This window comes from Bos javanicus, chromosome 22 (genome assembly GCF_032452875.1).
Source record: "Bos javanicus breed banteng chromosome 22, ARS-OSU_banteng_1.0, whole genome shotgun sequence".
In the NCBI taxonomy this organism is placed as follows: Eukaryota; Metazoa; Chordata; class Mammalia; order Artiodactyla; family Bovidae; genus Bos; species Bos javanicus.
In genome coordinates, this window is record NC_083889.1 from 16,356,136 (window position 1) to 16,378,713 (window position 22,578).

Sequence of the window (22,578 nt, forward strand, 5' to 3'; positions counted from 1 at the left end):
AGCCCAACCCCATAGATAGTTAGATGTATATCTCAGGAAGAATTTTAATGGCCCTGGATTTTTTTTTTAATCTTCCCATACATAGAAATGCACTAAAACCATTAACTTGAGACATCTGTTCTGTATGATCTGCCATATTTTCTTCTTTTGATATATGCATTTGAAATTTTGTACCAAGACATGTGGGTTTCCCAGGTGGCTCAGACAGTAAAGAATCCTCTGCAATGCAGGAGACCTAGATTCAATCCCTAGGTCAGGAAGATCTGCTGGAGAAGGGAATGGCTGTTACCCACTGCAGTATTCTTACCTGGAGAATTCCATGGACAGAAGTGGGCTACAGTTCACAGGGTTGCAAAGAGTCACAGGGTTGCAAAGGTTGCAAAAGACTAACACACACCCACCAAGACATATGCTTGACTACATGTATTTCCTTGCCAAAATCATATATAAACTGGTTTCTCCCCTCTTTCTTCAGAGCAGCTCCTCAGAGCCAACTGAGGGGCTCTTTCTTGGACTTTCATCTTCAAAAAGACCCCCAAATAAAACTCCAACTCACAATTCTTTCATCGTGTGTCTTTCTATAAGTCAACAGTTCTTTGCAACCTTGGTACTGATTACTGTGGGACAAATAATGTTCCTGATAACTGGTCTCCACAGGGGTGGAACTCAAGGTGGCTGGGACAGCTGGAGTGGGGCTGGGGGTGCTGAACATTCATAACCATCCACCGAAAAGAGCTTTTTGTTTTGTCTGAGAACAAAATGTTCCCATCAAAGAGGAGCTTGAGCAGGTTCTGTGTTTGGGGTGGACTTCCCAGGTGGTACTAGTGGTAAAGAACCAATTCAGGAGATGCAGGTTCAATTCCTGGGTTGGGAAGATCCCCTGGAGCAGGAAATGGCAACCCACTCCAGTATTCTTGCCTGGAGAAATCCCATAGACGGAGGAGCCTGATGGGCTACAGTCCACAGGGTTGCAAAGAGTTGGACACGACTGAAGCAACTTAGCACTACTCAGCAGGACAGCAGCTAACATGGACAGCACCCGGACTGCTGTGGTCCAACAGATTCAGCAGATCAGCCCTCCAGCGTTTGCAGAACTCAAGAGCAGACTCCCCCTTCTGCTCTGTTCAGACAGCAGCTCTGTTCTGAAGTCCTGCCCAGCTTCTTGAAGCTCAGCCCACCTCTGCTGCTACCTGATTTCTCTGAGAGTCAACACACAGAGCCTGCAGCAAGGCGATCTCTCCCCTCCTCTGCTGGGAGCCTGTCCTTGGAACTCTGGTTCCTGAGAGCTTTACTTCCCTTCATGTTGGGCTGCTTGACTTGGCAGGAGCCAGGGCAGAGCTTCTCCAACTTGAATGTGCATATGAATACAAATCACTTGGGGTTACCCTGGTTTAACCGGTTGTTAAACTGCAGATTCCCCTTTGGGAGCTCTCTGGAAGCTGGTAAAGACTGAAGAGGAAAACTTAAAACTTAGACTCAGCTAGAAATAACTTCATGCTCATTCTGCTTCTGTAAGATACTGGCTGCACTGAGAGGAACAAGATGACCTAGCATCTTATAGTTATAAGATGTTCTGATAAGTATGGAATGTTCTGTTTCTGCTTCTACGAGTTTCTGTTTGGAAATTCCCTGCACATAACCCATAACAACTTCCACACTCTGTAACTGCCCGTAGCCCATAGCAACCAGGTAACCAATCAACCAGTGCCAACTGTAATTGTGTGTACTGACCCCATAAGAATGAAGCTCACCCTGAACTTGGAAGGCCCCAGAACTAGAGGGTGTTAGCTTATCTGGGACTGCTGGCTTAATAAACCTGAGTTCTCCAACCCTCTGAGTATGGTGCTTAGTTTCTCAATGGTCCGACTTCTGCAACAAGACTATTTCTTGAGAAACTCGCAAATGTGCCCACGTTGTGTTCCTATACCAGGCTTTGAGTAGGAAAAAACTGTTACTGTAAATCACTGACTTTTAATTTTTGCTGCTCAATATAATCTCCTGGCTTGGAAAAGATCAGTTTGCTTTCCAATCCAAAGAAAGGCAATGCCAAAGAATGTTTAAACTACTATACAATTGCACTCATCTCACACACTAGCAAAGTAATGCTCAAAATTTTCCAAGCCAGGCTTCAGCAATACATGAACCATGAACTTCCAGATGTTCAACCTGGATTTAGAAAAGGCAGAGGAACCAGAGATCAAATTGCCAACATCCGCTGGATCATCAAAAAGCAAGAGAGTTTCAGAAAACATTCTACTTCTGCTTCATTGACTACACCAAAGCCTTTGACTGTGTAGATCACAACAAATTGTGGCAAATTCTTGAAGAGACGGTAATACCAGACCACCTTATCTGCCTCCTGAGAAATCTGTGTGCAGGTCAAGAAGCAAAGTTAGAACTGGACATGGAACAATGAACTGGTTCTAAATTGGGAAAGGAGTACATCAAGGCTGTATATTGTCACCCTGCTTATTTAACTTCTTCTTTTTTTTTTTTTTTCTTATTTAACTTCTATGCAGAGCACATCATGTGAAATGCTAGGCCAGATGAAGTACAAGTTGAAATCAAGACTGCCAGGAGAAATATCAATAACCTCAGATACACAGATGACACCACCCTTATGGCAGAAAGCAAGAACTAAAGAGCCTCTTGATGAAAGTGAAAGAGGAGAGTGAAAAAACTGGCTTAAAACTCAACATTCAAAAACAAAGTTCATGGAATCCAGTCCCATCACTTTATGGCAAATAGATGGGGAAATAATGGAAACAGTGAGAGACTTTATCTTCTTGGGCTCCAGAATCACTACATATGGTGACTGCAGCCATGAAATTAAAAGACACTTGCTCCTTGGAAGAAAAGCTATGGCCAACCTAGACAGCATATTAAAAAGCAGAGACATTACTTTGCCAACAAAGGTCCATCTAGTCAACGCTACGGCTTTTCCAGTAGTCGTGTATGGATGTGAGAGTTGGACTATAAAGAAAGCTGAGCGCCGGGGTACTCTTTCTGCCCCCTTCTGATGCCTATGCCAGAAGCTTTCTCTATCTCCTTTATACTTTAATAAAACTTTATAAAAAAAAAAAAGAAAGAAAACTGAGCGCCGAAGCATTGATGCTTTTGAACTGTGGTGTTGGAGAAGCCTCTTGAGAGTCCCTTAGACTGCAAGGAGATCCAATCAGTCCATCCTAAAGGAGATCAGTTCTGGGTGTTCATCGATAGGACTGATGTTAAAGCTGAAATTCCAATACTTGGCCACCTGATGTGAAGAGCTGACTCATTTGAAAAGATCTTGATGCTGGGAAAGATTGAAGGCAGGAGGAGAAGGGGACGACAGAGGATGAGATGGCTGAATGGCATCACCGACTTGATGGACATGAGTTTGATCAAGCTCTGGGAGTTGGTGATGGATAGAGAAGCCTGGTATGCTGCAGTCCATGGGGTCGCAAAGAGTCGGACATGACTGAGCTACTGAATTGAACTGATAATCCCCTGTGTTGGCTTCCCAGATGGTAAAGAATCCGTCTGCTAATGCAGGAGACTCAGGAGACACAGGTTTGATACCTGGATCAGGAAGATCCCCTAGAGGAGAAAATGGCCACCTACTTCAGTATTCTGTGAAGGACAGGGAAGCCTGGCATGCTGCAGTCCTTGGGGTCACAATGAGTTAGACATGACTGATCAACTGAACAACAACCAGTATTCTTGCCTGGAAAATCCCATGGAAAGGTGATCCTGGCAGGCTACATTCAATGGGGTCGCCAAGAGTTGGACAGAGCTGAGTGACTGCAAATGCATGCATAATCCCCTGAGTAGTTTCTCAATTAAATGCAAAACTGTGGGTGGGGCCTAGGTTTTCCTATTTCTTTTTAACTACCCAGATGGTCACAAAGTGTAGCTAGGGTTGACAACCTGAGGATGAAGGATCCTTCCTTTTACACAGATTCCCTGCAGCGTTGCTGAAGGGTTTTATTCATTTGCTTGTTCTCAAATTTATAACACATTAGCTTTTGACTTTGAAAAAGGAGGAAAGTTTTACCTCCCCTGTTTTTTTACCTCTTATTTTGTTTGTTTGATTTTGGCCTTGCCACAGGGTTTTTGGAGCTCTTAGTTCTCTGACCAGGGACAGAACACAGGCCCCAGCAGTGGAAGCGTGGGGTCCTAACCACTGGACCACCAGGGAATTTCCTTTACCTCCTATTTGGAAATGTGAAGAGATAAGTCTTGGTATATTGAGGCGGGGGTGGGAGTTGTGGGGGGGCTCTGGACTGTGGCCAAAGAAAGATCAGAGTGTACAACTGAGAATTAGCTGTGGCCAAGTGACAGAAAGAAAACTGTCCTGATGGGTGAAGGAAAGTTACCTGGCTCAAAATAGCCTGGAGTTAAAACCCTCCTCCAGGTCCTCCCCACCATTCTATGCAAAACAAAGAACTGTCTCACCCGGAAAAAAAAATGGACATTAAGGCTGATTACGCCCAGCTCCCTGCGGGTCCAGCCTCTGGCCCAGCTCCCAGCGGGTCCAGCCTCTGGCTGATCTCCAAAATTCCTTGCCCCAGCCGTTAAAGAGATAACTACTCCGAACCACCTTAGAGGACAGGCCCCCTTAATACAGTAGCTTTCCACATATATGCCTATATATACTTACTCTTTTCTTGAGTTAGTGCAGCAGCTCACTAATCTCCCTGCTGCCCCTTCTCGCCTCATTAAAGGTGATCTGTTCCTGTAAAATGCTGGTCTCGTTCTTTTTTCGAACCTCGTCTTCTCTAACTCCCTTACCCTACAATGGGATTTTCCACTCCTGGTCACAAACTCAGCCCTGCTTCGTGGGGGAAAACAAGGAATCAAAAAATGTGTTCTCTTTTACAAAGATGATGTTTGAATTTTTAAAGTACTTTTTAACATAGCAAAGAAATACTGATACTTTAAGTAGTACTAAAAAGATTTTAAAGTGGAATTCAGCCTCTCCTCCCCTGCCAGGAACTCACACACATCCTTCCTCCATCCCTAACATTCTAAAAGCCCTCCTCTGTCTTCCTCCAAAAAGATGATGGTATGCCTTTGGATCCAGGGATAAAGACAGTATCAGGAAGGCTCTCCTGGAGAGCTGAATCTCTATCGGTAATGGGTAAGGGATCCATCTTTGGGTCAGGTAATAGGAATGGGAAAGAGAGACTATAAAATCTGTTTTTATTTATTGCTGTATCCCAAGTGTTGTTGGATGGCAGGGATACTGAATGGTAACTGTCAAGGGGTGTGGTGATGGGCCAGCACTTGGTAAAAGGATTTACTGAGTCAGAAGTGAGGGTACCAAGTGAGATTTACTGAGTACACTGCAAGGGAGCAGCAAGAGAGACCCAGAAGTGTCTGCCTCCGGTGGGGGAGAGAAACTGGGCTTCTTTTATGGTCCATTCTGGTCACCCTTGGGTTAATGTTCCACCCGTATCGTGGTTAGGGCTGGGTGTGTCATTGCTCAATCTTCCTGGACCACTAACTGCTTGTAACTGCTGGTGATTTTTCCTTGGGGGAGGGTATGACTGTCTTGAAATGACTTCCCAAGCCTAAGATGACTGTTCTATTGTTAAGTTCCACAATAACCTCTGGACTGAGAAGAAAGTTTGAGACCCAAAAAATGAAGCAGGCAACTCTATAGAGAGCAATTATGAAATACGTTGTGGGTAATTTGCCTACAGGAAGGATCAGGCAGGCGACCACCCAGAGGCATTAGCAGCTATACTCAGTGTTGCTGAAAGAGGTAAAGATTCACACTGAATTGGTTGAACCCAGGACGCTTTGTCCCAAAATGTGAAAACTAAGAAAAGATGCAAACACAAACCATACCATCAACTGGAACATCTCTGACCCGTGCACTGCACTTCACTAAGGGTGTGGTGAGAGCGCTCTCTGCAGGCTGTTCAGTCCTTTCCGGAAAGGCAGCTGCTTCACGGAGTTGGCCCACCCCTGGAATCCCACTGAGGCTTGATATGGGATGTAATATTAATGATAGCACTTTGTTAATCCTGTCCTATTTTATTAATAAGATAAGTGAGTACTCATGTGAGGATGGGCAACTCGGGTCTTAAGGTCACATACAGGGCTTTGGTAGTCAGGAGCTCTGTTTTCATTAGGGCCAAAAGCCAACTAGGAGTTGCCATTTGAAGGGGGTGTTTCTGGCAGCTGCCTTTAGTATTCACATGTCCCAAACTCAAGAGGCCTATGTATCCAAATAGCAGTCTCTTGTTCCTGTAGGCTCCAATTATCACGTAAGTCTCTACGATACATAGCTCCAGAGCTGGCAAGCATCATTGGTCCCAATGACAGGGCCCATGCCAACGCATCTAGCACAACCTCTAGAGTCTGCTGCTTTTAGGAGCCCCATTCATAGATGGCTGTCTTGCAGGTAACCTTGCCATAAAGGACATTTGGTACCTGTTGCTTCCGATAGCCAAACAGGCCTAACAGTTAGCTTCTTTCTTGTTGGTGGAAGCTGCCAAGGATAGCAGCTTTTGGTTGACTTTATCAGGGATACTCCTCTGATGACTCGCCCAGGTGGCTCATAGAAGCTGCACTTTTGAGCAGGTCTTGCATCTCATCAGGGTTGTCAACCCTTCTTGCGTGTCATAAAATCTATGACCTCACGTAGAGACTGGTCAAGGCCAGCTTGTTGGTCAGGTCAGTAATGAGGATGTCAACACAGTGGATGAAAAGTAATTCTTTTATCTTTTTTTTTTTTTTTTTGAAAAGTAATTCTTGAGAGGGACTTCCCTGCTGGTCCAGTGGTTGGGAGTCCTTCTTACAATGCAGGGGACGCAAGTTCAAGCCCTGGTCGGAGAACTAGGAACCCACATGCTGAGGAGCAACTAAGCTCACACACTGCATCTACTAAGCCTACACGACAGAACTATTGAGCTCTCAAAATAATTTTTTAAAACAAGTAATTCTGAGGATAACTGGGTTGTTGCAGATCGAGGCTTACCACTGGTGGCATATTGCAGGGGAATGGAGGTATTGCTAGGACTGAATTGTGTCCCCCCTAAATTAACAGGCTGAAGCCCTAACCTCCAGTATGACTGCATCTGAAGTTGTAAAATGAGAAATGAAGACAGAGTGTGAAAGTGGGCTTCTTCAAGACAAAGGAAGAATAACCCTTAGAATGATTGAGATCATCAGGGTTACCACTTCAGTTTCAGACAGACCAAACAACTCCCACAGAATCCACGAGGGCAGAGCCACTTAGAGGTTTGAGAGCAAGACTCCCCTAGAGCTCTGATAAGCCAGTGGACCCAGAAGGTGGGACTATCACCCCTAATCCTGGAGAGCAGAGAACTGAGCCAGAATAACTAAGTTTTGAACAACCACACTTTTCCCCTTCAGATTTCTCCTTTTTGGAATTGAAATGTGAGATAATACACATTGGTCTCTGCCCCTAGTTCCTAGCACAGAGTCCCTTAAGTCCTTGTAATTTTCTAAGTGGTAAGAGCACCAGGAGCACCTTTTGTTCTAATATTTGGGTCTTTGATCCTGGTTCCTGACATAGGGTTCCTGAAATCTTTGTAATTTACTAAGTGATAGGAAAATTGCTTTCTTTCTTTATTTTTGGTCACACTGTGTGGCTTGTGGGATCTTAAGTTCCCCCACCAAGGATTGAACCTGACCCATGCCTCCTGCATTGGGAGCACATAGTCTTAACCACTGGACCACCAAGAAAGTCTCATCTTTCATTCTAATAAAGTAACTCTGTGTAGGCTCCTGGATGAGGGCTGGTCACAGGAAAGACAAAACCATGGTTAAAGCTTAAGATTTTCAGCTCCTTCTGCCCCCACCCTGTTCTCTTGATAATGGAGATGCCTGCATGATGAAGCCTGCATAAAAACCCAATAATACCAGGTTCAGAGAGCTCCTCAGAGGGTGACACATCCTGACTCCATAGAGACAGCAGCTCTTGTGCCGGGACCCTCTCAGATCTTACTCTATGTATCCATCCTCATACGCTTTTATAAGAAAAAACAAAAATCAGAAAATATAAGTAAACTGTTTTCCTGAGTTCTGTGAACCACTCTAGCAAATTAAACCCGAGGTGGTTGTTGGAACCTCTGATCTACGCTGGTTAGTCAATAGCGCAGGTGATAACCTGGGCTTGGAACTAGTATCTAAAGTTGGTGTGTGTGTGTGTAAATTTTGTGAGACCAATCCCTTAAACTGTGCAGTTTGACACTGTCTCCAGAGTGTCAGAACTGGGCTAAATTGTGGGACACCCAGCTGGTGTTCCAGAGAATTAGTGTGGGGAAAATTACCCACATTTGGTGACCCCAAATGTCAGAAGGTTAATGTTCTGTATGAATAGTAACAAAGACACAGGAGAGAAACACAGGAGGGAAGGACTGTGGGTTTTATTGACATCAAATGTCTACCCTATAAACACTCAGAACTTTATTTGGGAAGCATATAACCTGTCTGGTTTTACAGGTTCACAGCTGAAGAATTGCCTCAGCTTGAATTTGACCCCTATCTGATTTAGATAATGTTTAGATGAGACTTGTGGACTTCAGACTTTAAAGCTAATGCTGAATTAAGACTTTGGGGCTGCTAGGATGGAATTAATTTATTTTGCAAATGAAAAGGACCTGAATTTCGGGAAGCCAGAGGCAGAATGTATGGACTGAATGTCTGTGTTTTTGAAATTCATGTGTTAAAGCCCTAATCACCATAATCCACCTAAGGGTGATCCTATGTAGAGTTGGGCTTTGAGGAAGTAACTCAAAATAGGTTAGTTTATGTGGGTAGGGCACTCATGATGGAGTTAATGAAGTTCTTATTAGAAGAGGAAAGGACTTCGCTGTCCAGTAGCTAAGACTATATGATCCCAATGCAGAGGGCCCGAGTTCCATACTGGGTCAGGGAGCTATATCCCACATGCTGCAACTAAAGATCCCGCACGCTACAACAAGGATCAAAGATCCCACATGCCGCAACTAAGACCCGAGAAAGCAAATAAATAAAAACAAACACTGAAAGAAAAAAAGAAGAGGAAGAGACAGCTGTTCTCTTTCTCTGCGATATGAGGATATAGCAAGGAAGCAGCTGGCTGCAGCCAGGACTCAAAGGATTCGTACCAGAACCTAACCATGCTGGCAACTTGATCTTGGATTTCCCAGCCTCTGAGGAATAAATGTTTGGTAAGCCACCACTCTATGGCATTTTGTTACAGCAATTCCAACTAAGACAGCTGCTCAAGGTATGTCCCTCCCAATCCCCTTCCTCCCAAAAAGGGATCAGGCCCAGATATCTGTACTCTGCAAAGAATATCTCCCTTATTATGCAAACTCTTCCAGGTAACAAAAGAGAAACAAAACTCCCAAATTAATTTTGCTAAGCAAACTGAATCTAGTTCTGTACTTCAAAAATAAGATACAATCACCATGAAAAAACAGATTTTATTCCAGGAACACAAGAAAATTTCAATTATTTGGAAACCTGCCAACAAAATTGATACAAAAAGAGTAAAGGATAAGACCCATGAAATTTTACCAACAGATTTTTAAAGTTTTTGATAGAACTTAGCATCCGTTCGTAATAAAAACTTTAGTATGATAACTTCCTACAGTATGTGTACACTACATGTCAAGTACTGTTTCGAGTTCCTTATACTTATAAATGAATTTTATCCTCAAGGCCCTATGAGGTAGCTCCATTTTACACATGAAAGACAAAAGGAAGGGCACTCATGATGGAGTTTATGTTCTTATTAGAAGGGACTTCCCTGGTGGCCCAGTGGCTTGTCCAAGATTACACACCTAAGGAAAGTGATGGAGGCAGGATTTGAACCTAGGTTTCCAGGCACAAAATCTGTGCTCTTTACCACTATAACATATTGCTGCTTCTAAAAACAGGAATAGAAGAAAACTTCCTTAACACAGTACTTATCAGAAACAATGAGGGTGAACCACAGGTACAACTGTGACATGCTTAAAAACCTTTCTGAAAATTAGAAACAAGACATGGAATATGCCTGTTATTCACTGTTCAACTTTTTTTTTAATGCTGATGTTTGACATAAGTGGCATACAGATTGGAAATTAAGAGAACACTAATCGTTACTGTTTTATTGTACATCTAGAAAAGCTAGGAAATGAAACTAAAAAATTCTTCAGACCAAAATTAATTAAACGAGGTAACTGGATCCAGGTAAAATTTTTTAAAAATCAGTTAACTTTTAAAATACTAGCAATAGCCAATAGAAATTGAGGTGTAGTGTTCAAATGTAGCTCCTTTTCCTCCAACCAAGAGCCTGAGTGCTTTCCTAGGAAGCGAGGACATTCATTTCTGGTGCTGCTGGTGGTCAGCTCACAGAGTTATGAGCAGTGCTGGATCTGTCCCCCAGAGACTCAGTGTGGTAGGGTATGAGCAGAACCAGAAGATAATAAATTAAAACATTCAACAGACAAGAGTTTCTACATAAGATATGACCAGCCACATTTAAATCAGAGTTGAGGGCTGGACCTGTGTGTTCATATGGGGTCTCCCCCGGAACCTGGGAGTTTCCAAAGTAAAACACTTAAAAAAAATAAAGTCCTGGATCTTAAAGGTTCAAGGGACACAGACTGGCAAACCGGAAGAAAAGCTTTTCTTCCTAGAGAACACAAGTGGTGAGGGTCTATATTAAACCAAGCTTTAAAAGGGCCACACTCAAGAGGTAGGAAGAATGACTCAGTCTTAGAGGATGACTTTATATAAACGGTAAAATGGAGGAGGTCCAGTGGTTCAAGCAGTCCAGGACTTCGTGCCTTCATTTCTGAGGGCACAGGTTCTATCCCTGGTTGGGGAACCAAGATCCTGCAAGCTGCCTCATGCAGCCAAAAAAAGAAGAAGGAAACCTATAAGCACATGAAACATGTAGTCCTTATTTCCCCAAGAGGAGGAGGAAGATTCCACTGTTACTCCAACTCTCCCACCTTTGTGACCAGCAGCGAGCATTTGGAGATGGTCCATATTTTTTTTTCTAATTTTTTTTCTTTATGTTAGCCATGCTGTGTGGCATGTGGAATCGTCATTCCCAAACCACGAATCAAAACTCATGCCCCCCATTTTGGGAGCTCAGAGCCTTAACTACTGGACCACGAGGAAAGTCCTGGGATGGTACACATGGAACAGGTGGTTCCAAGTAGAGATCAGGATGAACATACTTATACAGAAACCTTAACCTAAAGTTTCTTGCTGTCTTAGAGAATTGTGTCTTAACAAACAGACCGAGCCAGACCTGAGTGCTTCTCTCTAGTGTGAGTTCGCTGGTGGTGATTGAAAGTAGAACGCTGACTAAAGGCTTTCCCACACTCAATACATTCATAGGGTTTCTCTCCAGTATGAACTCTTTGGTGCACAGTGAGTTGTGAGCTATCACGAAAGGCTTTCTCACAATCTTTACATTTATAAGGCTTCTCCCCAGTATGGGTTCTCTGATGTACCATAAGGCTAGAATTATGAGTGAAGACCTTTCCACATTCATTACATTCATAAGGTTTCTCACCAGTGTGAATTCGCTGATGAATAATGAGGTACGAGTTTTGATTGAAGGATTTTCCACAATCATTGCATTTATAGGGCTTTTCACCAGTGTGAAGTTGCTGATGTCGAGTGAGACATTTACTCAGACTGAATGCCTTACCACACTCATTACATTCAAAAGGTTTTTCTCCAGTATGAATTCGCTCATGGTCAGCAAGTTGAGAGATCTGATTGAAGGCTTTCACACATTTGCTACACTTGTATGGTTTTTTCCCGGTGTGGAGACTCTGATGTCGAGTAAGACATTTACTCCGACTGAAGGCCTTGCCACATTCATTACACTCATAAGGCTTCTCCCCAGTGTGGATTCTCTGATGGTCAATAAGATTTCTGTTAGAACAGAAAGCTTTCCCACACTCCTCACACTTGTAAGGTTTCTTACCAGTGTGAAGTACCTGATGGCGGATAAGGCTTTTACTCCGACTAAAGAGTGCTCCACACTCATTGCATCCATATGGTTTCTCCCCAGTATGAGTTCTCTGGTGGTCAAAGAGTTTGGAACTTTCGTTGAAAGCTTTTCCGCATTCATTACATTTATATGGTTTCTCCCCAGTATGAAGTCTCTGGTGTTGAATGAGATGGGAGCTGTGGCGATAGGTCTTTCCACAATCACTGCATTCATAAGGTTTTTCCCCTGTATGGATTCTGAGGTGGACAATGAGCTGAGAGGTCTGCCTAAAGGTCTTGCCACACTCAGTACACTCATATGGTTTCTCTCCAGTGTGGATTCTCTGATGCCCAATGAGGTGTGAACTCCAATTAAAAACTTTGCCACATTCATCACATCGATATAATTTCTGTCCCTTCAGAACTCCCTGATGTTTTGAGAGAGTGGAGGACAGATCTGGATGTCCCCCAAGTTCCTTATACTCATCACATCGATCCTTTGTAGATTTCTTTTTATCCTCCTGTGTTATCTCTAAGAAATCACTTTCCCGTCTGGTTCCTTCTTCATCTGAGGGTTGAACTTTTAGTTTCTCTAAAGCTTCTTCACAGGAAGCCCCAGCTTCTGGTCCTCTAAGAATCAGTCCACAGAGTATGCCTGAGGTCCTGTCAGCTGACTTTGACTCTTCAGAAATGTCCTGCTTCGGAGACAACTGTGAACTTGCCATCCTGTTTTCACCTGCTGCCAAAAGACAGAAGAAAACAACTTTCACTCACTTCTTGTCCTATTGAGGAAATGAACTGTCAGGAGTCTATGTAGCTTAAAAAAAAATCCACATTGAGGATAAGGAATAAGGAGACACATTGAGAACAGGAGGGAAAAAGCAGAGCTATCAGGACAGAGGGATGTGGAGCCAGCACAGCCAGGTGAGCAGGCCAATTGAAAGGCAAGAGACCAAACTGTAAAGCACAGTGTGATCTCCCAGAAGTCACTTAGATGTGGTGTCTCCTTAGTAAAATGATGAACTCTCGGATTCACTCCAACCATGATACTGTACAGCTCCACAGTTCACAGCAAAGATGTCAAGGAGAGTGATGGCAAATACTTTAAACTAAATATGAGAAACATGTAGGCAAACATGAGAGTTGAAGGGAAATGTGTATTACGAGGGCGTGATCAGGAAAAAGTGCACAAAAAGGAGTGATTCTGGTATGAAAGAATAGTAATGATATTTAGAGAAGCTATGGGTTCAAAAAGGCTGGGAAAATGTACTGAAGGGGAGAGGAGAGCTCTAAAATTGGCAACATCCTAGTCTCTGGAGCACTGGACTAGGAGGTGCCAGTAGGCACTTCTATGAAAATTAACAAAGGCAATAATTTGAAATACAAATCAAAGTACATGTTTTGTAGCTTGATAACCTGTAAACATAATAAGACTGAAGAGCTGAGTATTTGCTTTTAAATTCTGGAATTAAATATAAAAGCTGGGAAAGGCAGAGTATCCATGGTCATAGGTAAACACAAAAATATTGGTTCCTTTCAATCACATCTTAACCAGACCACAAGCTATCATACCATCTCAGCATATGGAAAATGAAAGGTATCTGGCCCTTTAATTCTAAGCCCACCCTCTCCAGAGTAGGCTACTGTCCTAGACCGGTCAACCCCAGAAACTCCTCTGACAACAGCCCCTTTCAGGAAGCAGCCCTGCCCTAGTCTTTCTGAAGGGGAAGCTGAGAAAACGATGTTTTGTGCAAAGCAACCCGGATCATCCCAGGATGGACAAGGACCAGGACTAGGTGACTGGACCACGGCCAAGCACCAGACCCAAGTGCGGCTTATAGAGTAGTCATCAGCTCTGGGTGACCTGGAACAAAGTTCTGCCCAAAGAAATATGATACTTAATGGCTGAACCACCAATGGAATCCCTTTCTACATAAATTCTGAATTGAAAGTAGGACAAAATGAAGGAAATTACAAGTAGTAGCTCAAGTTGAAATGATGCATGGAGAGAAGAAATCCATCAGGAACCACAGCAAACAGAACATATGAGGAAATAGGAAGTCTAATTAAGAAAGAGCTTGAAGGGGGACAAAAGATTCAGAGTAAAGAGAATGGCCATCAGTGGGAATAGAAAAACAGATACACAGGACACAGCTGTCTTACAACACTGCCGTAAAAATCCTTTCACTTCTGCTGCTGGGTTGGAAAGATCCCTTGGCGCAGGGAAAAGCTACCCACTCCAGTATTCTGGCCTACAGAATTCCATGGACTATATAGTCCATGGGGTCACAAAGAGTTGGACACGATTGAGTGACTTTCACTGTCACTTTTCTGCTGCTGAGGCTCCCAGGTCCTCACAAAGCTTTGTTTCCCAAAGCCTGGTCTAGCTGGTGAGTCTGTTCAGGGTTTCCAATCCTTCAATCTTACTCTAAGTAACTTAGCTCATGACTTATAGTAACTGAATGGCTCTCTATTCCTTCCAACTACAAACTCTTAACTAAACCAGCTCACTTCAATTAATAAGGAAGTACAGAGAACCGTCTGAGCCACCAGGGAAGTCACAGAGAATGTTAATGACTATCAAAGTGAGTGATGATGTAGAGAGATTTATTATACTATTCTCTCCATTCTCTTTATATTTTCATAATTAAAAGAATAAGAACATAGCAAAGAAAATGTAAAGAAGGCAGACTCTAAGTTACTAGGGAGCAGAGTCATTACCCAATGGGGCCAGGCTGCAGCAATTTTCCAACATGATGTTCCAGTACAGGGCTCTCTGGCTGAGGGCTGTACCTTTCCAGTTCTTTAGAGTATAGTTCACAGACAGAAACTCCAACTCTGTAGCCTCCTGGAATGACAAGCTTCTACTGCTCAGGGACATTTGCAGCTCAGGGACTTTCACAGCCTAAGGGGCAGAGTCAACAAGGGTACCAAGACAGGGTTGAGACCCTGGGGCCAAAGGGGTGGGGGTACAGAAAGAAGCTGGGAGGACACATTAATAAAAGGACACGTTCAGGGTAAGATAACAGTCCATGAACTCAGTGGATGGGACCAAGTCCAGGGGAGGCAGTTAGGAAGAGAAGTCACAGGAGCAGCCTCTGAATGGGCCAGAGCCCTGGAGATGAGGTCCTGCCATTCCTGGGCCACAGACTTGGAACCCAGGAAGCTCACCTGGGGCCTGACCATCTGGAAAATTCACTGGAAATTCAAGGATTCCAAAAAAATGAAAAAAAAAAAAACCTTGAAAAATAAAATTAAGTTGAAGAACTCACACTTCACAATTTCAAAACTTATTTGACAAAACAGCACTGATCAGGACTGTGTAATACACACACAGATCAGTGAAATAGGTAAGAGTCCAGAAGTAAACATCTACAGTTAACTTTTTTTTTTTTTCCAGCTGCACTGCGTAGCATGTGGAATCTTAGTTCCCCAACAGGGATTGAACCTGTGTCCTCTGCATTGGAAGGACAGAGTCTTAACCACTAGACCACTAGGGAAGGCTCCTAAGGTCAACTTACTTTTTAAATATATTTTAAATTTATGTATGTATTTTATTTGGCTGCAGTGGGTCTTAGTTGCAGTGTATAGGATCCAGTTCCCTGACTAGGGATCAAACCCGGGCCCCCTGTACTGGGGGCATGGAGTCCCAGACATTGGACCACCAGCAAAATGCCCATCAACTTATTTTTTATGGAAGTCCCAAGAGCACTCAAAGGGGAAAGAAGACACTTTTCAACAAACGGTGCTGGAACAACTGGATATACACATACAAAAAAATGAGGTTACACCTCTACCTCAGTCCATATATAAAAATAATATGGACAGTAGGCTTTGGCACCTGTTGCAAATTAGCCCCACTGCTCTGTGTAACAAATCATACATGACAGCTAGCTTCCCCTGAGAGCATGGAACTCTTCAACTCCCACCACTTTAAAGCAAATTTTTTAAAAAATCACTATCCTCATCCATGATTAAAACAGAGACCATCATCTCCTACATTTGCTACAAACCAATACCTAGTCAATGTCTCCTGGACTCAGTGAGTGCTGGGAGGACTGATAAGAGATGACTGTTAACTGAAATGGGAAGAAAGCTCACACCGGAATGCTTGTCACCACCCAGATTAAAGAAAATGCAGTATTGTTACAGGGTCATGGAGAGTCAAGTGAAGAACTACTTTAGGATTACGCATGATGAGGAAGTTGAAGTTCTGGCAGAGAAATGAAGCTTTGCTGTGAAAGAAAAAGGCAGGGCCTTTGCCAGACAAATTTGCACAACAGACTGGGGAAGAGAAAGATGCTCAGGTGAAGAGAAATACAGGAGTAAGACTGAAGACAATGAACTGGAGACCAGAGAGAAGTATTATGAAGAAACGTACCAGCAAGAAATATAGAGCACTGACATATCTGAGTGAAATAAGCACCAAACGTAAGCCTCCAAGTCGACCTGTTGTGAAGCAGCTGCTACAGAAATGTCCAAGGAGGTCAATGAAGTATTTGTAAAGAGATGATGTGAAGGACAGCAGAAAAATGACGGCAACTGCCCGTGAATATGGCAAAAGAATACAGTTCTTTGAGCCCAATCTCTGCAACCATGAATGTGGATAAAAGCTAATGACCACTTCTGCCATGAGAGGACAAAGCAAGAAGGCCATCTATGAACCAGGAAGCAGGTTCTCACTGGATACCTAATCTGCCAACACCTTGAGAGTGGACTTTCCAGTCTCTAGAACTATGAGAAATAAATTTCCATTGTTCATAAGGCATCCAGTCTATGGCATTCTGTTACAGCAGCCCAACCAGATTAAGACTTTGAGAAAGAGCTTTCTTTAAATTTCTATTTATCAAAGTCCCAGAGTTAAGCCTGGCCTGGCTAACACATCTCTTTGTGAACCAATCACTGTGACGAGGTGATAAAATGCTCTGATGGGTCACATCTGAGTCACTATCTGCCACTGGAATATCCTGGAAGGGGAACTGAATGCATCAAAACCTCAGGAGCACATGGACTGAGAGTGGGGACAGTAGTTCTCCCCAAGTTAAGGTGTTATAATCAAAAGAAAGGGGCCTGTGTACCAGACAGACAGAAAAAAAACAGACATTGCTACCAAACCAACTTGGGTCCACTTGCTCTGATGCAGTAAAGCCAATGTACTGAAGCAGCATTAAAAAAAAAAAAAAAAAGCTAATGACCTCCTGGGCCTTTCAAAGTCTGAATGAAAGCCTCACAGCACAGTAAATAAAGATGGAGGCCAGTGAGCTGAAACTGCCCAATTAAATTCAGGTATTCTAATGCCTCTGGGTTCCTCCCAGATCCCAATCAGTTTTTGAGGACAGAAGAAAACATCAACTTGTTAAGACGACACCATAAATGTGAGCCCCCAGACTCGGGGGCAACCTGAGATGGATCAGGCCTCTTCTCCCCAGCTTCATCCCTTCACTCAGTTTCATTCCTAAATGAAAATGGCCTGGAAAAGAACCAGGGAAATCCTGGGCAGTTTTTAGGAATATTTTCTTCTTTCTGTCATTTTGCTTTCATACAAAGTAATTCTGACTTCCTTTTAAAATCCTCTTAAATAAATAGTCTCTTACTCTTGTGTTTTTCCTGCTAGTGAGAGGGTGTGTGCTGTGTTTAGTCGCTCAGTCAGGTCCAACTCTTCGCGATCCCATGGACTGCAGCCTGCCAGGTTCCTCTGTCCATGGGCATTCTCCAGGCAAGAATACTGGAATGGGTTGCCATTCCCTTCTCCAGGGGCTCTTCCCAACCCAAGGATCAAACTCAGGTCTCCTGCATTACAGGCAGATTCTTTACCAACTGAGCCACCAGGGAAGCCCCCAATGAGAAGGTACATAAGGTTTATTTTATACACTGATAATATGCAAACTAGTTTCTAAGACAATTAGAAACTAAAGCTAGACTGCTTCTAGTACACATTTAAATGTTAAAATTTTAGTTATACCAATTTATAAATGAACTCAATCTAGTGCCCAAAATTTGATTTCTCAATACCACTTCTACAAAAAAGTGAAACCAAGAATCCTTGCAGAAATGATTGATTCCAGGGCTGGAGAGGTGAAAATATAAGATGAGTATCTTGTGGTGCCTGAAAATCAGAGAAAGACACAAAAAAGGATGGGAACATGTAAGGTGAAACAGGAGCCAACTTGAAAGACACCCAACAGCTAAAGCTAGAATAATTTATGCCACAAAATAAATAACAACACACCTCACTACACTCCCCAAATAAACACCCAACATCACACACTGATGTAATTGATATAATTAAGTAAATAAACAAGTGGGAGAGAAGGCACAACTCTTCCTCACAAAGGATTCCAGTTAATAAATGTAGTTAAAAAACACAAAAAATGAAAAGCTCCTAGGAGAACATCACAATAACAACTACTGTAGGCAAGATTCACCAAGAAATGCTAACTAGTAAGAAAAGCATATTTCTATGCAAAGTCTCAAAGTATCTACCTCAAAATAATTGCTAATTACAAAGGACAGACAGTAACTTTACAATCATTAATCCTTGGCAGAAATACTGGATCAAGAGTAATATCACCAGGAAGAAGACATACGAACATCAACCTCAGTCTAAGCAGGAGAACATCTGACAAAACCAAATCGAGAGGGTCAGTCTAAAATTACAAATATAAAATACTTTAGAAGTGTCAAGTAAAACTGAGGAGCTGTCACAGACTGAAAGGGAGTGAGGAGATTTAACAATTAAATGCAATGAGGGATTCTAGACTGGATTCTCAAACAGGAAAAGAACATTCGATAGCCAGTCAGGAGCTCTAGATAAATCAGTAGTTTAATTACTAGTACTGCCACCACTGGAAATGTCTCAAATTTGATGACTGTCCAATGGTTATGCATGACATTGCCTTTAGGTATACCAGGTAAAGATACAAGGGAAGTCTACAAAATTCTGACAGTCTCTGTGAGTCTACAATTATTCAAAATAAAAAGGTTTTCAAACTGAAGTTTGAGTTGTTACTGTGTTTATTTCTATCTAGAAATAGTAATGTCTATATACTAAGGATTAACTTGGCAGTAAGGGTGTTGAATAGGGGCTACCCAGGTGGCACAGTGGTAAAGAATCCACCTACCAATGCAGTAGATGTGGGTGATCCCTGGGTCAGGAAGATCCCCTGGAGGAGGAAATGGCAACCTATGCCAGTATTCTTGCCTGGAAAATTCCATGGACAGAGGAGCCTGGCAGGCTAGAGTAGGACATGACTGAGCATGCACGCATGCACACACACACACACACACACACACACACACACACACCACACAAATATGTACTGAGCACCTACTACCTTCTTAGACACCATGGTCTCTGCAGTGAATAAAGCAGACAAAATGCACTAACTTAAGGAGCTTATAAGAAGACAGACAATAAGATAAAGACAGTGTCAGGTGCTATGTAGCAAAATAAAACAAGGAAGAAGGCTAAGAGGCCTAAAATCAGGCAAGGGAAAGTATAAGCTCAAAAATGCCATCTAGGGAACTCCTTGGTGGTTCAGTGGTTAGGATTCGGCAGTTTCACTCCTGAAGGCACAGTTTCGATCCCTGGTTGGGGAACTAAGAACCTGCTAGCTGCACACAGGGACCAAAAAAAAAAAAAAAAATTCAATCTAGAGCACATAATGACTCATTTGAGGGACCTTTTTCAGACTGTTTCTAGTATTAAAAACACTGAAGATTATAAAGTAATGAGTTATATTTTATTACATCTTCTGTATTTTTGCTCTGGAGTATGACATCACAGAATGCTCACAATACTAACATTCCTGGATACCAGGAGTCACAGAACTGTAGCAGGTACCATTTTTCAGTTTTTGTCAGTTTCCCTTACTTGTAAGTAGACATAGAGATTTATCTTCAAAACAGTCCCACAGTCTTTTTGGCTTACTTTTTGAACCAAAAGCTGTCTGCCTTTCTTCAGCATTAAGAAACACATGTCAAAGCAGTCTCATTTGTCAGTTCCTGAATGTGCACACAGATATTTATGTGTGTAACAAAGGGAAATTCCCTGAAATCCTTGAGCAAATTACTTACTTGCAAAATAAGAGACCTAACATTAAGGAGTTTTTAGTTTGGAACTGAAGCAGGCTGGGACTTGGGACCCTTTGTTGCAGCGCTTGCACCTGAACAAACGTTTCCTCCAGCAACGAAATACAAAGAAACTCTAAGGGTCTAAAAATAACTGCGCACATTTGCAGTTGGAGCATATTATGAAGGATAAGCTACAAAAAGACCAAAAACCCAACTGCCACTTCTGAGGAGCTGGGAGCAAAAGCAAAGTATCGCCCAAGCACCCCTGCACACAGCATCTCCTAGAAGGTGGATAGACCACCTAACTCACCCTTCCAGCCAGATCTCTGGAAGCACTTCTACCCTCATTCTGTGTAAGGAACCACCCTCACCCGCTAGGAAACAAAGGAACCTGTTAACTTGTTTTCACTCCCTCCTGCTGCCGCATAAATTCCAGTAAAGCCTTGACTGAATTTCAACTTTTATCAAGGAGACCAAGAACTCCAGTTCATAACAAAAGTCCAAACAAAAAAACAGTGTTCTTTTCCTTGCCACTACTCTTAACTTAGTAAGGAGAACATTTTCTTATTTCTTAAGTCTATGTAAGTCAGAAGACATTAGAGTGGTTTTAGGTTAGTGCTTTGGAGAAGGGGGTCGCACAGAGTCGGACACGACTGACGCGACTTAGCAGCAGCAGCAGGTTAGTGCTGTTACTTGTGTTTAAAAACTGCATTTTATACATGCTATGCTAAGTCACTTCCGTCGTGTCCGACTCTGTGCGACCCTATAGACGGCAGCCCACCAGGCTCCCCCGTCCCTGGGATTCTCCAGGCAAGAACACTGGAGTGGGTTGCCATTTCCTTCTCCAATGCATGAAAAGTGAAAAGCGAAAGTGAAGTCGCTCAGTCGTGTCCGACTCTTAGCGACCCCATGAATTGCAGCCTACCAGGCTGCTCCATACTACTCTCTTTATTTTGAAAACAGACATAATCACCCTAATGAAGCTTTTGGTATTTTTCTGCACAAATGTCACTTGCTCAATTTACAGCTTCATGCAATATCTACTATAGGAAACTGCAAACAAAATGTTTAATTATAGCTGCACATATGTGACTCAGTGGCGTCATAATACTGGCAACAATTTTAACCAATATATTAAATGCATTCCAGAAATTGAAGACATCATTCTCAGAAAGCAATAGTATGGGAATGTACTTAATACCACTGAATTATACACTTCAAATGGTTAAAATGGCAACATTTACCATGATACATGAAAATTTATTACAACTGTTTTGCTATAATACCAAAAAAATTAAAACAATAGTGCCTGTTTTCTAATAAAAAATATATACTCGTATAAGAGTTTGCGAAATCATGCACAAATTTTAAAGAGTCGGGAAGACTCTTTAATTAACGGGTTGTGATTACTCTTCCTTTTCTTACGGTCACCCGACTCACCTAATTATCTGTGATGAATATGCTTTGTTTGCATAACTGGCAGAGGAGATAAAATTCAGAAACCATTACTTCAAATTCGCGCCCCGGACGCTCGGAGCAGCGAAGGACCCGGGCTGGTTGATCTCCAAAGCCAGATCCTTGCCAGGGCGCAGCGTCCAGGCCGATCCTTACCCGCCACTCCCCGGGGAACTCCGCACCCGCACAGTAGCCCCCACCCCTCCACCGTCGCCCGGCTCACCAACTCCAGAGGCCGCAAAACTCTCAGTGCCCTGACTGCTCGACCCGCCCCACTCCACACTCTTCCAGCCCGGCTCTCCGCCGCTCCGTATCGCGCATGCGCATCGCCGCTCCAGGCCTCTCTAGGACGTTAGGAGGGCCAACTTCTCGGCTTCTCCCTGGCCCCAGTGCCCTGCTGGGAGGCCTCTTGAGCTCAGCCCAGAGGCTTGTCCCCACACTCCCCACCTAACCCACTGGACGCCTGCCTTCTGTTCCTCCCACAGTGAAACGCCTTCCCACCACAACTAGAGAAAACCCTCGCGCATCAACGAAGATCCATAAGGTTGCCCACTTTTGAGGACTGGGTATACTTAAATTCCTTACTGCTAGTTGGACAGTGGGGAGAGAACCAAAAAGGAGCTGAGCCCTGATACTCCAAGGAGCTTGTAAATTCTCTTTACATATGAGGCCTCCACGATGTCTCCATCTGTTATTGGAGGTTTGCCACGATTAAACCTAGTCTTTCCTGAGACGATCTAGCAGATTACTCTGTGCTCCAATAACACCAGTGTTCCATACACTGATGTATCAACACAGTAAGCATGTAGAACTTCGTAGTGAGTGGATGTTTCCTAATTCCTCAGAAGAGGCTTTCTGGAGGGCCAGGTTGGCTCTCCCAGGAGGTGGGAGAAGTATTGTTTTCTCTGTCTTTTCTATTAGTGTCTGGACCAAGGTTGTCCCCAACGGCTGCTCACCTGAAATGTGTTGAGCCTGTTCCCCTGTCGTCCTAATTCCCTGTCATTTCTGGCTTCCCTCTATTACCCAGAAACTGATGGAGTCTGGGAAGAGTAAAAGTGAAAGTGAAGTCACTCAGTCGTGTCCAACTCTTTGCGACCCCATGCACTG

General features: G+C 43.2%; 2 protein-coding genes across 10 annotated transcripts in view; both read right to left on the reverse strand.

Annotated features, from left to right (window-relative positions):
* ZNF445 (zinc finger protein 445) overlaps positions 1–21,781 on the reverse strand; it is a 61,081-nt gene extending 39,300 nt beyond the window's left edge. For 2 of the 5 annotated variants that reach the window (XM_061396182.1, XM_061396181.1), the window contains exons 1-2: positions 21,695–21,746; positions 21,457–21,492 (exon numbers count right to left, since the gene is read on the reverse strand). The gene's annotated coding sequence lies outside the window, so the exon portion shown is untranslated. Of the gene's footprint in view, positions 1–21,456; positions 21,493–21,694 lie in introns of all 5 variants that reach the window. The other 3 variants (XM_061396185.1, XM_061396183.1, XM_061396180.1) reach the window with 3 other exon arrangements.
* LOC133235132 (zinc finger protein with KRAB and SCAN domains 7-like) lies at positions 9,409–21,775 on the reverse strand. Of its 5 annotated transcripts, none has more exons than XM_061396197.1 (3): positions 21,695–21,746; positions 21,457–21,492; positions 9,409–12,682 (listed from the first exon to the last, which is right to left on the reverse strand). In XM_061396197.1, the coding sequence occupies exon 3, from the start codon at positions 12,666–12,668 to the stop codon at positions 11,229–11,231; it is 1,440 nt and encodes a 479-aa protein (XP_061252181.1). In that variant the 5' UTR covers positions 12,669–12,682; positions 21,457–21,492; positions 21,695–21,746; the 3' UTR covers positions 9,409–11,228. The 5 variants fall into 5 exon arrangements, with proteins under 5 accessions (XP_061252181.1, XP_061252182.1, XP_061252180.1 ...); XM_061396198.1 differs by having other exon boundaries at positions 9,409–12,679; positions 21,695–21,744; XM_061396196.1 differs by lacking the exon at positions 21,457–21,492 and having other exon boundaries at positions 21,695–21,775.
* Positions 21,782–22,578: the final 797 nt, after the last annotated feature.

Coding starts and splice junctions, on each gene's coding strand:
- LOC133235132 (XM_061396195.1), bottom strand. CDS start 14,824: ATGTCCCTGAGCAGTAGAAGCTTGTCATTCCAGGAGGCTACAGAGTTG. Junction 12,683..14,664: donor CTGCAGCCTGGCCCCATTGG/GTAATGACTCTG, acceptor GTCTTTTGGCAG/CAGGTGAAAACAGGATGGCA.